Here is a 17,062-nt window from a genome sequence, read left to right as displayed (position 1 = left end):
CTATCCTGTCCTTCAATATTTTTTTCCAGAGCAGCTACATATATATACATAGTATACTTGATTCATGGATCAATTGAAGGGCTGTGTTTTGTATTAGCAGATAAGTAGCAGTTCCAAAAGATGCATCCGCTTTGTATACTTCCCAAATAGAGAAGCGGACTCACAGAACTGGGGCAAATGGAAATAATTTCTCAATATTTTTCTTTCATTGCTGTAAAAAATAGAAGAATAACACCTCCACCCTTCCCCCCCCTTTTTTTTTACCCTGGGGAAACACATCTCTTTCTAGGTTGGAAGAAGTGGGAACATCCCAGCTGGAACAACTGTAGATACAGACATTACGCATCCTTATGAATTTGATTTTTATCTCTGTAGCCATGCAGGAATACAGGTAAGAGAAAAACCATGCTGCTACTAGAGCCAAGTGCCTGCAAGCCACAGGCCAGGTTCACTCGATTACAGGGGGAAACTGTGAACAATGGATGGAATCATAGAATCATAGAATAGCAGAGTTGGAAGGGGCCTACAAGGCCATCGAGTCCAACCCCCTGCTCAATGCAGGAATCCACCCTAAAGCATCCCCGACAGATGCTTGTCCAGCTGCCTCTTGAAGGCCTCTAGTGTGGGAGAGCCCACAACCTCCCTAGGTGGAAGGTTGTGTTCCACACAATGGTGGAACACAATGGAACCCTTGTATGCCCAGCATTTGCTTAAGGACCCCCGCTGCATCATCTAAACCCAGCCTGGAGTGCAGCAGGGGTGATTCCTAACCTACCCCACAACCACTACTACAAGTCATGGGTAGTGGTGTAGGTTAAAAGCCACCCCTGATGCGCCACATTCAAACAACACAGCAGTATGTGACGCGGGTTATTTTAGGCCTCCGATCCCCCTCTCAACTATTTCCTTAGTGCCACCTCCTCTTATTTGGCAAACCCCAATTTTCTCTCTTGTATGTTTGAGTATGTGTTTCTTTGACAATTATCTTTGTAAAAATAAATCTTGTTTTGGTTTTGACTCTAACAGGAGCGTGTGAGCTAAGTTTCCTGATTTAGGAGTATCTATTTCCCATTTGAATAAGGGGTCAGTACGTTCGTCTCTTGTGTACGTCCCGTACCTCAGGCAAAGGTCCCTTTTTGCTCCCATGTTCTGTATACATGTGAAACATGCGTGTCATTGTCCAAGTACAAGCAAAGGTGTGGAGCTAAAGCAGCACGGGATAGCCTTGGCTATCCTGACAAGTGAAAACCATTGCTATAGTGTTGGAATTTTGTAGAAATATGATCCAGAAAGTTAATCGGTCCACTTGAACTGATGTTCTCTTCTTCCTTTAGGGTACCAGCCGTCCCTCGCATTATCATGTATTGTGGGATGATAACTGTTTTACTGCAGATGAACTTCAGCTGCTAACTTACCAGCTCTGCCACACCTATGTGCGCTGCACACGATCTGTGTCTATACCTGCACCAGCTTATTATGCTCACCTGGTAGCATTTAGAGCACGATATCATCTTGTGGACAAAGAACATGACAGGTAAGAACATAACAGGTATTACTAACTATATTGTGTGTGGGCCGAGAGTGGGAATGGCTTGGCTGTTTGCTTTGACCTCTGGGCTTGTTGCAGATTTATTTATTTATTGTACATAACAGTCAGAAATTTTATCTCCTTACAAAGGAGTGAACTTTTTTTTAGTGAACTTGTCTTTATTTTTTGTTTATTAAAAGGCAACAGTGTCACTTTCACATATTGTACATGATTCACTGGCATAGCTAGGGCAAGTGTGCTAGGGCCCTGATTATTCAGCTCAGCCCCAGCACATCATTTCACAAGTTGCTTCATATGAGTCTGTGTAGGGGTTCCTTGGTAGACTCTTCCCCCCCCCCCCATTCTTCCTGACAAGGTCTGTTGAGCTAACAGAGGCAAAGTGGGATGCAGCAGAGCAATATGACAACGGTGAGGACTGTACCCACTTGTTTCCCTGTATGTTTTTGGCCCCTAACTACCTCCAGGTTCTACCCAGGCATGATAATTCTTGAAATCAAAAGTTGGCAACCCTACAGAAAGTATCTTCTGTATTTAAACAGTGATGCAGATTGTGCAGTCAGTAGGTTAGCCTGTAAGAAAAATCTGCGGAGGTACTTTTTGTATGTGTCCCTGAATTGGATTCTGAGAAGAGGAGCAGATATGTATGCATTCTTGCTCCGAGGAGGCCAGCTATAGAACAGATCGCTTTGGGCACCAAGCTCTCCCTCTCTCGCCTACCCCAAGCAGCAGGACATAAAGTGGGCAGAGTTCTGCAGAAATGGCAGCAGGCAAGGCAGCTAGCAATGAAGGCGATCTTAACTGCTGAGTGCCTGCATCCAGCCTGACTTATACAGCTAGTCCTGTTACAAATATGGCTCGGTCACAAGGTATCAGATTTCCTGCATTGCTCATACTGAATTCATGCATTACTTTATTTATTTATTTATTTATTACATTTTTATACCGCCCAATAGCCGAAGCTCTCTGGGCGGTTCACAAAAAGCTCTCTGGGCGGTTCACTTGGGATGGGTGCTTGTGTAAGTGTGCTGGGGAAGCTTGAACACTCATGTATCCCTGCCATAGCTCCAATCTAATGTATGGTGCAGCTGTATGTGCACATGATTTGCACTATCCATTGTCCTAGAAAGTGTGTGCATATGAGTAGTAAGGGAAGAGAGCACATGTATTGTGGGCACTGTGATAAATGTTTTTCCACCATGCTGGTAGAAGGCCACTTTAGAAGAGTGTGTGAACTAGCCTATGGAAGTATTTGGAGCTTTTGTCGCAATGATCTGTTTTATCCTAATAACTTGTACACACAATTCATTAGAGATTCTAGTATTAAAATGCCACTTTTGTGTTGCATTTGTGTAATTCCACCTCTTTAGGAGCCGAAAAGAACACAGAATAAAAAAGTTTTGAAAAGCATTTTTGCTGTCTGCTGTGCAGAAGCCAATGAACTACGTGATGGCTGCTCTACGTCAGACTGGAGATTTCTGGCTTTAAAAGCACAGGAAGGGAACATGATGTGTGCATCTTGGGCCTCGAGGGGTCTGCTAATTCTCCTTCTCTCTCTTTTCCCCTTACAGTGCTGAAGGAAGCCATGTTTCAGGACAGAGCAATGGGAGAGATCCCCAAGCCCTTGCTAAGGCTGTACAGATTCACCAAGACACCTTACGCACCATGTACTTTGCTTAGCTATAAATATATATATAAATATATATAAGTGAGAACGGAGCCTATTCACGAGAGGAAGAACTGCAGAATTAAGCCACATACAGTGTATGTTTCCAGGGGGGTCAGTTCATGGGGAGGGGGAATGCCTCTGCCAGTGCTGGAGCTGATCCTGTGGGGGTGGGGTGGGGGAGGCAGGCCTTATCCTTGCTTTAATGCGAGGAAGATTGTTTACTTCACCGAGAACACGGCACTTATTATGCAATATGAAACCAGCCAACTGCTTTTGAAGCGGCCTCCTGTGGGGAAGTGCTGCCATCATTGTTGTCGTCTTTTCCTTTGTGTGTTTTTTCTTGTAGTCTAACCCTTTTTTATGCCTTTACCTCAAGTTGCTCAGCAGCACAACTTTCTGCAAAAAAGAAATAATTATTATGGTATTAAAACATATAGGAACAATCTCAAAGTGATTGTTGGGGTGGGGGTGAAAAAGCGAAGTAAGGAGAAAATGTGCAAAAATGGTTTTACCTTCTTCTCGTACCCCTGTGGGTTGCAGATGGCTTCCCCTGAGAGGCTGTCAACACTTGAAGGTGACCATATCGAGTGTATATTTGAGTGAACAGCCTGTAGAATATGTCGTGGGAAAGGGTGTATTTTGCACAGGCAGGACCACCCACCAATCCCAATGTAGTTTAGCCAACTGCTGCCTTTCGTGTTTGTCCTCATAGCCTGGAGTTACTCAGCTCAAATCGGTTTCTGTAACAAAACTAAATCAACTGTGTACTTTTATGCCAGCAGTAGCGATAAGGCCTGGCAAGATTAATGAAGCTGCTGCTTTCTCCTAGTCCAGAAGTTCCAGCTAATTTTCCATCTTGTGTGCCATGCGTATACCTCCTGAGCTTCTTGTGACATCAGATTCTTCCCTGTTTCACAGGGCAGCATGTAATCATTCAAGCACGGATGCTAAGAGTTGGGGCATCTTTTCCCCCCCTTTTTTTTTTAAAAAAAAACAGTTTAGTTGACTCGCCTCTCACTTTAATGTGATCGCATATATCTATCTATCTATCTATCTATACATGTACTTTTGAGGTTTAGCTTCCTATTTTCTTTTATATTTATTAGAGTAATAATAATAATAATAATAATAATAATAATAATAATGCTTTAATTTAAATCAGTGTATTGGCAACATTGGTTTTTATGTTTAGAAACAACTATTTTGTTTAAGAGAACTGACAACTTGTTTTTGTTAACTTTTAGTGCAATAAGCCGTTGCAAAGGAGGAAAAAAATCTGTCCATTTTCGCTGTACACCAAAAGCCACAGCATTTTGCACCACTAGTGGTGGGGGAATGGACACGTCCACATACTTAAAAGGACAAAGTTAGCCTTAATTTTGAAAGGAAAGTCTTGTAATAGGGAAGAGTCCTTTTTTGAATCAAAAAGGCAAACCCCTTCATGCTGCTAGTGGTCTGCAAGCTTTAAAACTGCCTTGTGATGCAGGATTTTTGCTCTGCTGCACCTTGGGGTTTGAAGTCATGTTTCCCTGCAAAGAAGAGATACAGGTTTTTAGCTCTGTCCAGATGAAATGAAGCAAAAGTCTAACAGGCATGAAGTTTTCAAAAACCGGTTTTTGATTATGTAGACTTTCCTTTTGAAACTGAGTGCTTCATTTAATTTTACAAATACAGTTACAGAGGGCTGGGATACGCTTAACAAGTGAGATCATTGAAATGTGAAGAAGATGAATGGGCAGGCCTCTTTTTATTTCATTCCACTTTAAAGCTGAAGCAGAGTATTTTATAAGATGTTGGAAGTGAGCATTTTGACTCAATTGCAGGGATTCGGGGGCGTTTTGCACTTTGTAAACACATGAAACTGCATTTTTGACTGCTTTATTTGCACTGGTTTTATAGTATATATGCAGAGATATATACTTCATATGGGCATTGTTAATAACCCAGCCCTACTGAAACAAACAAACCATTCTCCACATGAAAACCATTTAATTGGTTGAAGTATCTTGTTTATCTATATGCTGTCTTCAAAACAACCCACTGAATGCCAGTTTACTGTATTTTGAGCTGAAAACTCTGAGCCTGTTTTGCTCCAACCTACATGAACCTTTGCTATTTCTTGTCCCTCCATTCCAACCCACCTTCTTCAGAAAAAATGAGTATTGTGTTTTGTATGCTTTCTTGGGCAGGCATGGACTGCTGCTTATGGTTTTCCAAAGCGCTTTACTGCACTTCCGATCTAGCAAAGTTTAATCCCCGTTTCAGTAAGGTGGTACAATGAACATCCAACTTCTTGGGGGCAAGAATCAAAGTGCATTTGAAATAATTGTGATAGGGAGCCAGCTTGCTTCTGGGGGTTGTGGTTTGGAAGATTGGGCATTAAGATAAAAGGTAACTGCTAGGATCAAAAGCGCTCTTGGTGAATTGAGTCACAAGTGGGTGTTTTCATTCTCCTGTCTCTGGAGATGTCCTGACTGAAGAGACTTTATGCACTGCACTTACCTTTGAATTCCTAGCATAAAATGAATATAGGGAGTTCAGTACTGCTTAGCCCGGGATATGGTCAGTGGGCTCAGATTTCGCCTCCTTTCTCCGTCACCTCCCTGGCCTAAAGAGAACATCCACTGCTTTGTTTTCAAGGCAGCCGGCTAAACCTTGATGAAGTTTGGATCAAGTTTTTTGGTTCTAATATGAATGTGTGGTAAGAGTTGCAACGAGTCTTCACAAATGCTAATGTTAAGTTTTCTTCTCTTCCAAATGATTGACACTTCAAAAGGCTCCAGTGGGAATTTGTACCCAAACGCTTTTTCTAATTTAGCTTTTCTTAAAGCATTTTTTAAAGTGTGTTGTGGAGCATTGGAGCCTCTTCCTTAAAGAAAAAGTTGAGATGCACTATAATATTTATATCCTGTCCTGGCCCCACACTCAAAAATGGTGGCTTGAAAGCCTCGTGTTCTCGACTCCAGTCACCTCCCCCATCCAAAACTGATTTAAAGCTCATTGGAGGCGCATTTAAAATATTAGCACAAGGTGCTATGTCATTGGTTTTCATGTGGAGAGAAGCTGGTAACTGTGTAAAAACCAAACCTAAATATAGTCTTCGTAAAGTGCCGATAAACATTTGTAATACAATGTCAACTTACTGGCGTTGAGGGCCACACTTATTACAATACTGTAGCTGCTATATTTATTTGAATGGAGGAGGACAATTACTGCACTAGGGGAAAAGGGCAGGTGAGCAGGAATCCAGGCTTGTGTTTGAGATGTGGTATTCTGGTTTTTGTTTTGTTTCAAAAGTAATTTTAACGGTGTGATATAACGAAGGGTGCTGTTTTAACTGAGATTATAAAATAGCCAGATATTCTGCCTTTGTTTTTAAAAGACTTAAGATATATTTTGATGTTTGCAGTGAAGATGGAGATGGGGAGGGCGGGGGGAATAAATGTTACCTCATCCATGGAGGCAGTTTCCAATATATTTTTCACAGGGTTATATGGACTTTTATTTTTGTACATGCTCTTAGTTTAAAAAGCTCTCTTGGATTTTAATGTGATTTTATGAAAATCTCAGCCTGTTCAGCTGAAACAGCTGTCTGTTCTACCTATGTAAGTATGGGGCATAGGTTTAACAGTCTTCTGCATTCAGCTTTGCTTTGCTTTTAGTATGAATATTCCTGCCCAGAATAATGGCTCTAACCCCTTTCTATCTGATTTTTCTGGATCCTGCTTGTACTTGCAAGTGTCACTGTCTCCTGCCCACCCCCACCTCACCCTGGATATTTGAGAGGTACTTGGAGCATTCCAGAATCCTGTTCTAGAGGCACTGCATCTATAACCTAAGAGAACGTGCTCAGCTACAGGCAGTGACTTTCCCTTTGTGCCATCGGGCTTGCTCTCTGTTGAGCACAATCCCCGTTTGTTTCAACTAGGCTTGTGTGAGGAGTGATCCCACCCACCATTTTATGACTAGCAGGTCTGTAGAAGAAAGGAAAACTAATGAGAACCGTGTTGGCCAAGCTCTAAGCTACAACTGCTGAGAGCTGCACTGGTAAAGACATCAGTCCTAAAGGTGCGTTCTGTGGGATCTTTCAAACAAGGGGTGTGTGTGTGAGAGAGAAATAGTGATAAAATTAAAAAGGGGAAAAAAGGAATGCTTGGTCAGCCATCTCCAACCTGGTGCCCTTGAGCTGTGTTGGACTACAACTCCTAACTTTCCGCCACCCAGTTATACTGAGAGTTGTGGTCCAACCTATCTGAAGGGCACAAGGTTGGCTATTCTAGATGAATAATGTTTTAAACAATGGCTTTGTTTTGTGGTGGTTCTCAAGGCAGTTTCCTTAAGGTCAAAAAGCAATCTACTTCAAGGTGTCCTTTGCCCTTTGACCCGGTTTTGTGTGTCCCCATGCAAATTCTTGTGTTTAGGAATGAGAAGTATTGGGTAGATGTCTAACCTCCCATGTAACCTTCCGGATGTATTGCTTTTCGATGATAGCATCACTCTTAAGCTGTCAGATTTTTCCACGTAGAATATTGCTGAATGGAATCGCTTTGTGGTATGAACTGATAGGAAGACAACCTTTCCAAGCCCATAGAAACTCCAGCCGAAACCCATCCTTACTTTCCTTTCTGGATATGTTACATGAAATTGGCATTGTGAGGAGGACCAGTTATTTGTGTGTCTGCAGACAGGACATACCTTTTTAACCAACTACCACTTCCTATCATGTTCACTTAGGGCCAGTTCGCAAGGTTGGGTGTTTGATTAAAGCAACCTCAAGGAATGGCTGGCCTGTAGAAAACTGGCCATCGCAGGTCAAACGCCTGGCAGCCTTCATTATCGTCTCAAGCACAGTAACTTCTCAGTGAGGTAATTCACACATTCATATTCAGCTGCAAATTGCTTTGTGGTGGAGATGCAATGTGTGCTTAGCCCTTAAATATATTTGCAAAGCTGAACCATTAATTCCTTGAGCATTTGCAGGCATATAAGTACTTATTTGTAAATAATACTATTTACCAATTTTTCTTCATTATCATGGGAGATAAAGTTGGTAAATGCAGGACCCTCATTATCACATCCCAACAGATTTTCTGTAACCTTGATTTGCTGCCGATCAATAGCCACTGCAGATCAAGAGAGCGGGATGGATAAAGGCCTAGAATGGGAAGAGAAGTCTAGTTTGAAAACTAGATTGAAGAATGACTTCTTCAGGAGGCAAAATATTGACGGAGGTCCCTGCCCTGTGTGTCTCCGCCTCATTTCCATATTAGAATTCTGTTGGAATTACCTCTGACAGGTACATAACTTTAAAGATCTCTTTAAAAGTAAAGTAGTTCTGCCATCTAAATCTTGGAGAGGTTTATTTATTAAAAGCAAGACAGTCTTCAAAGTGCCTTTTTTTAGAAGTTGGTGCTGTAGATGTTTTTTGTTCCCAAAGTTTTGTATGGCTGGGGAGGGAAAAAAAAGTGTTTAGTGAAAACATGCCAAGTTCTTGATGATACCACTTGTGGTGTTGGGCACTACATAGTGTTTTTCTCTAAATCAGGACCAAAATAATCATGGACCATATTTCATTTGGGAGAAGCAATGGTACTGATACATGATTAAAATCCACTGTGTGGAACTGAGTTACTTTGGGGGTTTTAAGGCATAGAGCTCAGTATATGCTTAAGCACTGAAAGTTTGTTTAGATATTACAAATAATGAAATTGGAGTAAGCAGTAAGTACCCCTGAAGTTTTGTGTACCTCAAAGCTGTTAAAAGCCTGAAAATCCCAGCTTTTACTTGAATTTTTATTTACAAACAGAAGCAAACTTCTAGTCCTCATGATTGCAATAGCAGATTGATGACGAAAATGGCCTTTTGGTGCTGAACAAGCCTACTGCCCCTGAAATGAAATACTCTTTCTTTAAATAAATAAATAAAAACTTTTTCAGCCACTGTTGATTTTGAGCTTTCTATCAGTCAGGAAAAGCTGAATAGACACTGCACCTCAGTAGCAGCATAATGCTGCAAAAGTAATAATAGCAATGTTGTGGTGATTACACTGTAAAACTACTTGCACCTGCCTGCAAAATATCTCTCTCTCTCCAATAATGGTCTTATTGATATCAGGACGGTAATTTTCAAGAAGAGCCTTGTTCCATTGTGGTTAGATTATTGGTCATCTGTGTAGTCTACATATTGTCATCTATTCTGTTTGATGGTTGGCTTGTTTGCAGAAGAGTTTCTTTGTTCTTGCTGAAGTTGCAGCCTTGTAGACCAGGTTTTCAGGAGCAACTACGAGGGCAAAGAGAAATTGAATCCAAACTAACACAAGTATCTGCCTTCAGCATCCTGGAACACCTTTGTATTCACCCTTCTATTTAGGCTGGACAAACTTATTAGAGCAGCACTGAATTGTACCAGGAGGCCAGTTGCTCATGTTGGCCATAGTCAAATGCTTCAGCATAGCTAAAAGAAAACCTCTTGTTTTGATCTGGGAAGCAACCTACTCTAGTTTATCATGGTGCCATCTACTGGCAAGAGTCAAAGTTGTGGCCTGCATACATGTGCTGCCTACCTAATGCTCATGTTTCTCCACACACATGGCCATAATGCTGACTTTCTACACTTAGGAATGAATGGTCTTTACGCAGCTACTCTCTCCAGAGTTGTGGAAGCTTTTGTGACTGCAGGTACCATTTTGGCCTGCTGCCTTAATCCACATGTGCATTGCCCATTAACGTCAGCATATTGTTTTGTATTCTTTTCTCTTCTTGAATAACCGTATGTAAATGAGATATATTAAATTGTTCAGTATGCACTGTGATGTCTGAGTTCATAGTAATTCAACTAATTTTTATAATGAGCTATATAATAAGTTAATTGGTCAGTTATTTTTGACTGTCCCAATGGCCAATCCTAGCTGAATGTTTAATAGCACATAGGATATGGTTTTATATTAAATGCGCAGAAGAGTTCTTGGCTATTATATCCAGAGGAGTTGAGCAAAAAGCTAACACAGCAGTGGGATGCTCAAGGGGGATAATAAAATTCAGAACTTTTTGTAAATGGTGATAATGACCTACTATTAGAATAGTTTGCCTTAGGCCGTGATATACAGTAGGCTTTAACTATATTAGAATTCTAAAGGTACTACAGAGTCTATTCCAGTGGCAAAGCTATGTCAGAATTAGAGTTGCAACCCACTGAAATATATTGTAATGGATTAATTGTACAAGTTAGTCAATCAAATTTGTATATGGGTACAAAAATATCTCTGAAGCAAAAAATATATTTTCTTTGTTTTTAATTGATGCATGAATGTGTTGTAGCAAGCATCCTATTAGAGACATTCTTCCTATGTATGAGAGAAGGGAGAACACTTCTTAAGATGGCGATTACCACTACAGATTTTATAATATAAAACCTCCCAATTGGGGGGGGTATCTTTGATTAAAAGTTTTTAATTGACTAATCTAACTACCTGGTTAAATGTTGCATCTCTGGTCAGAATGTTCCATAAGAGGAAAACGTAGATGGCTTGTCGGAGGCTGCAATCCTGTACACACTTACCTGGGAATAAACCCTTTATACTCTATGGGGCATACTTCTGAGGAGACTTGCATAGGATTGTGCTGTAAAAGTATCTTAGAGATGTCTCTGATTTCACTCTGTGTGAAGAAAAGATTAGCTAGTCCCTCGTTTCTAGTGGCCTTTGAAAGAATTGGTTTGTTTACAGATATTTTCGGGGGGAAATTGTTGCTTTTGCCTGGTCACTTGTATCTGCCTGGTCACTTGTATCTAACTTTCACAGGGTGCTTGTTCAGAAGTAAATCTGAAATTGTTAGATTTATTAGGTCACTTTAGCAAAAAAAAAAAAAAAGTATCTTCACTCTTAAATGGGGCTCCCAGTGATCTTCCATCCAGGACATTGATCAGGTTCACACATCTGCTTAGTTTCAACAGTGTTGAAGCATTAGGTATGGTCAGACAGTTTAGTAAGCCTGACCTTATTAGCTATTTGCTGTCTTGTTTCCGCATTTTAGTCTTTTTTCTAGTGCTTAAAGCAAGTCAAGTGTTGCATATATTTCAGCCTGTTACTTGTACCTTCCAGTTTAAGTTTAACTGAGTTTCTCTTGTGTGTGTGTGTGTGTGTGTGTGCATGCACACTAATTCAAATTTTCTCCAATGTGCATTAATGAAATAAGTATGCTATTCTAAGTATGCTATTCTAATTGCTGCCATCATAATGGATTTGGAAGGGCCAAAATGCGTAATCCCAGACTTAGGTTTTAGTACATCAGACAAGGTAGGAACTGGTGGTGACCTATAGAACGCTGTTACACTCCAATATTGTACAGGCCAGCTCCATCCACTGACACGTTGCCTGTCCCACGCTCCTCCCACTTCTTACTGCCACTGGTGCCACTGGTGCTGGAAACTGCCAGGAGAATTGGAGAGAGGTGCCTCCTCCTCCTCCCTCGATATAGCAGCAGGTCTTTTCTAACGAGAGAGTCTGGCGATCAAGCTTGACCAGGAGTTTCCACCTCTGACCTGGAGATCTCTCCTATTACTAGGACTGTAGTGCCAGGCTGTGAGGGAAATTCTTGTGGTCATGCTCAGAGGTGTTCTTATTTCTAGGGCTGAAACCTGCTTCCTAAAAATTATCTGGCGGGTTAAGCCCTTGAAAGTTTGCAAGAGATTAAAAAAAGTTTCTCTTAGTTTACTGGTACCTGAACAATAGAATAAATTAGCATCGTGCCAATCCTTCCTTTGGAACAGATGAAGTTCTTCAGCCTTTTATAGGTTTCTTATGCTTGAATTGGCTGTGCAAAAGGTGCAGAATTCCCTCTGATTATACCATTCTTGTCATACTCCTTGCTTTGCATTTCAACAGTCCACTTTTTCTTCCTTCCGATCACTTACCTTGCCTACCTTCCACAGTACTTCTGGGAAAGCAAGCAGACTGTACACTGATACCTTCACTTTATAATTGCGTTGTTCCTGAACCACTACCGTGCTTAGAATTCAGTGTCATTTGCTTTGTGTTTGTTCTGTTTTTTAAAAACACTTCGTTGCACACGAACTCAAATTTTGGGGTATCCATTTAAGCGGCTTTTAAGATATTGTCCATTAACTAAGAGTATCCCTTGAATTAGTGTTTGATCTGATCTGCCTCCCGTTTTGGGTGCTGTTTATGGTGCCTCTGTGCTAGCTGTACGCTTGGCTCGGTGGTAGGATTTTTCTGGGGTAGATAATGAGGACTTGTAAGGACGTTGTATGATGAATGTAGTGGAGCAGAGTAACGAAGTTGTGGGGTCAGAACCTTTGGTTGGAGGAAGGAAGCATGGCTTAAGAAGACAGAGTGCTCCATGGGCGCACCGGGAGTGAACGGAAAGTTTTAGCCTCGGTCCCTGAGAAGAATTCCAGTTGAACAGTTCAGATGTATAGCTGGGCAAAAAGCAGGCATTCGTAAAAGAAGGAAGACTTCCTTGGATGTATCAGAACAAGGTCCATATAGTCTGGCCGTCTGTTTTAAACAGATTTCCAAGCAACCTCAAAAGCAGGACTTCCTTAAGTGTATGTCTCCAGCATCTGTGGTTCAGAAGTATGCTGGGCTTAAAGCTACTGCATAAAGAATCTGCATGGGCGGTTGGTGCTTTGGTTTTTCTTTTAAAGGTAATGTTTTACAGCAGGCTGGTTTTGCGTTTTGAGCAGAGACTGCTTTCATGTTTGTCTTGCTCTTCCACAGATCACTAGCCTGGATTTCTTTTTCTCTTCTCTCCCCCATGGACCACAAGTTCTTAATAAAGGCTGCTGTCTTCAGGTTTCAAGATGCCTCCTTTTATGATACTTATACCGGGGGAAGGTTCCTCCAGAGTGGGTTACTCCGGGGAAGAGTTTGTACAAGAGTTCCACGTACAGCCATGACAGTAATAAATAGAGTTAACAACAGCAGAGAGATGGTGCAAACAGAAGAACATAACTTGGATTTACTTTCAATTTTCTCATGTAACGTTCTAGCATGGGGTGTCAAGCAGCCCTCCTGTGAGCAGAAAACATTTTCGGTGTGTGGAAGGAACACCTTTGGATCCAACCCAGTGTTTTTTCTCCGCTTGGAGGTTATCTCTATGTGGGAGAATCTTCATGAGACATAGCTCCCAGGTTTCACTTGGGGTTATTTTGTTACCTGAGCATTCCCACCCCCTAATGTTGGAAGTAGAATGTGCATTCTCAGCTACTGATTCCATTTAGGAATGCTAGACATTGGAGAAGGGCAAATAGCGTGCCTTGCCAAAGAGACTGGAGTGAGGCGGGGAATCTGGCTCAATGTAGGATTAACAAGTTCAGGTATTGAAATGTAGAGCTTAGACGCAACTAAGGTTGGGATTTTTCAAAATTGTAATTAACTTTTCCCCCCTAATGAATTCTGCATGATAGGGTCTTTTCAAAATTGAATTTTTATTCAAATACTTTCGGAAAACCTTTGAGCATGTAAAGTTAATATGGCAGACTCTTTGTTCACTAAATAGGGCACTATCAATATACTTGTTCACTAAATAGAGCACTATCAATATAGGCCCAAGCATCAGACCAGCATTTTTTTTCTGAATCAACACTTTTTTTTGAAAAACACCTCACTGCATGGATTTTTCAGTACATGCTAAAGTAGAATGTTTATAGGAAAATGCTCTACTCATTTGGACATTAGGTTCAGCACCTCTGAATGTTGGCTCTATTGGGCTCCATTCCATTCGCAGCTCAGTTCTTGCTTGTTTTGGGAATTTGAACTCCAGTTTGGAATATAGGTTGTATGAAAGTGTCTGGATTGTTTGGGTGTGAATCTATTTATGGAAGCTGAGGCATCACTCACCAGTGGAGAAAGAGGGCTTTGTTTCAAAAGACAACGTTCCGTTTTGTCATTTTATCAGACCGGAGAAGCGTGTATAAATAACCTGTCTGACTAATCCAGGTTTCCTCAAATGCACGTTGAAGAGAAAGGTTCCAGTGTTTTCTTTTATTACAGATCCATATGGCTCAGCACATTTTCTATTTGGCAGACCATGTTCCATGGTGATTTGTGGGGGTGCCATCGCCTCTTCCTTTGTTAGCAGTGGGATTTTCTAAGAAGGAGGGACGATGTGGGCCATGCATGGATAGCCCATGTGCAAGGCAGAAGAGGGTAGCTTGCAACAATGTGTGTAGGTCAGTTGCACACACAGGGCTTTTCCACGCCTGACTGCTAACTGTATGGGTAACTTCTATGCAGGCACATCACATGTACAGTATAAGTGACATCCATACAAGTGTCTATTTCGCCTCATCCACACATAGTGGAAGCCTGCTGTCTATCTCTGTTTCCCTCTCGGATGTGCACAAATAAAATGGACCTCTGTATTTTTGCCACATGTTACAATGGAGAAGTGGTATTTTCCTTTATCGAATCTATATCCATAAAGAAAATATTTTTGTGTGTGAGAGAACGGCCCTTAAAAGGTTTCCGTAATAAGCAGATCTCTAACAGTGTAGTATTAACATCCTTTGTGTGTATTTGTGCATAATGAGGGAGACAAATTGAAGCACCATCCTAAAGACATTCCATTCACTGTGGGTCCATCAGGTGCTTAGAGCTGCACCAAGCATTTGCTCTGCTACAAGTAATACATAGCAGAACAGATTGGAGGTGCCCCATTGTCTTTGCATGGGGCATTAGATCGGTGGCACCATTCTGTGTGCTATTGCTGGGACACATTTCTTTAGAATCCATCTGCAAGCCCAGTATTTTTTCATGCTCTCCCCTGAACACGTTGGTGTTGCACTTGAGCTTACACCCTTGGTTGCGAAACTCTTGACAGCTTAAACTAACACCCTTGGTTGCGAAACTCTTGTTTTGCGGGATACTGCCATTTTGCTTTCTGAGGAGCATAGAATGTGTTTGAAATCTCTGAGTATCGCGTGCTTGCTTGCTTGTTTTCTTTAAAATATGCTCATGTCAAGCTAGCTTGTTACGTCTGGATTGTTGTAGTTAACTTACAGGTGGGCAGATGGATGGCAAGTGTATTGGTAAAAGCCTTTACAATTTTTACTTTTAAAACCACCTTAACCGTGTGTGCCTCTTTGTATTGCAAATGTGAGCTGCAACTATTTGGGGAGAGGGTGGGAGGGTTGGTTTATATAATATATATAATACATATATATATATATATATATATATATATATTACAAATCTGTATTTCAGTATGTTTTTAAAAATGTAATAATCTTACCCAGAAGCAATGTCGCCTCCACTCCTCGCCCCGCCAAGTAAACTGTCCTTGCCAAAACTTTTTAGCTATCTTCGAGTTTTCTTCCAGTTGAGTTAAATATCAGCCTGTTGTCATCTCCATGTTCAGCGTTGTCACGTATCTGTCAGCATCGTTAGATCTCTTAACACACTTTGTTGTAATATGCTTACAAGATTCAATCTACCTTAATTATTTAAAGACCATTCTTGAATGGACACACAAATCCTTGCTGCTTTCAGAAACATAAACCTCATTCTCCTCTCCTCACCTCCACATCTGTCTAATTTGAACAGGATGGAGGTTGGTCAGCATATCTATAGGTCTCAATCTATAGAGACCTATAGATTGACATGACAAGATATTCTGATGGAATTACCTAACCCAGACTGCCAAAGTTTTGGTCGGAATGTGATTTTGGGGAGGGCGGTATTAGAAAAAATAACATTTTTTTCCAGATAGAGGAGAAGGGAATGCTGCAGTAAAAGGGGGAAAGTTCTACTTTTTAAAAACAGGACTGGGCTTGCAATAGAAATCACAATGAACAAAATGGCCTTGATGTTTGGTTTGTACCATGTGTGCCATACAGGGCTTCAGCAGAGATGGTTTGTGGCACATCTGTACAGGAGTAGGAAGGCCTAGGGCACAGTCAGGCTTGCACTCCTGGCTGTCCCTCCATCACTCTACTGCTCACCTACTGAATGGGCTAGAGGCACGACTACATCTGGGGGTGGGGTGTGCTGCATACATACTCATACTTTGACTTGTGGTACACTTACCAAATCAGTTGGCCACCACTGGTTTATGTTATATGTTATGTTATGTTAGAACATGCAGTGCCTCTGACATTGTTGCCACATCTTGGATACCCAGTTGGATTTTGAAATCACCTTGAAATCCCTGAAGGAACAGGTAAAGCCTGGACAAGCAGTTGTTTTTCAGACTTGTTGGTATTTCTGTCTTTTGGGGTCAATACATTGTTATGAAACATGTCATATCTGTCGTTTTTTGAAGTTACACTCTTCTGTTCGTGTCTAATGTTCTGTTGTTCACAAGTATGTAACCATACTAAATTCAGTCATGGAACTCCTGAGCCAAATCTGTCCCCAAAGTTGTTTTTCTGTGACAGATTACACTCCGTGTGTGTGTGTGTGTGTGTGTGTGTTGGGGGGGGGGGGTTGGGGTTGGGTCCATTTTCTCTATACTGGAAGAACTCTATGTTGTGGTTTTTTTTTAATGTAAAACAATTACTTAGTGTTGCTTTGCTTCAGTTTGAAGTGTAACTTTCACTAATAACTGCAATAAATGCGCTTTGCTCCAGAATTCAAGTTTCTGTCCAAATTTTGGTTATTATCTGTGTTTGGGGTGGGACATGTTAAGGGAATCTGCATGTGTAGGATTTTACTTCAGAGTTCAAATTACATCTTTACATCTGCTTGCTCTGCAGCCTGGGAATCTGTGCTCCTTATGTTTAAGTTTCTACCTCACTCAGTTGCCGTCAGGCTTGGAAATATTAGACAACTCCTGTTGAAGACTAAAGCACTTTTATTCATATCTGGAGTAATGTCCTTGCCAGTAGCT

General features: G+C 41.2%; 1 protein-coding gene across 1 annotated transcript in view; it reads left to right on the top strand.

Moving 5' to 3' along the window:
* The window catches only part of AGO3 (argonaute RISC catalytic component 3), a 47,619-nt gene extending 44,324 nt beyond the window's left edge, over positions 1 to 3,295 (top strand). Inside the window, exons 17-19 of the mRNA XM_063140669.1 lie at positions 290 to 391; positions 1,335 to 1,534; positions 3,118 to 3,295. Coding sequence (XP_062996739.1) covers positions 290 to 391; positions 1,335 to 1,534; positions 3,118 to 3,226 — 411 coding nt within the window. The 3' untranslated portion in view covers positions 3,227 to 3,295. The remainder of the gene's footprint in view (positions 1 to 289; positions 392 to 1,334; positions 1,535 to 3,117) is intronic.
* Positions 3,296 to 17,062: the final 13,767 nt, after the last annotated feature.

Source organism: Elgaria multicarinata, chromosome 13 (assembly GCF_023053635.1).
Source record: "Elgaria multicarinata webbii isolate HBS135686 ecotype San Diego chromosome 13, rElgMul1.1.pri, whole genome shotgun sequence".
NCBI lineage: Eukaryota > Metazoa > Chordata > Lepidosauria > Squamata > Anguidae > Elgaria > Elgaria multicarinata.
The sequence above is the reverse complement of the archived record's forward strand: the minus strand, read 5'-3'. Positions and strand labels throughout refer to the sequence as shown.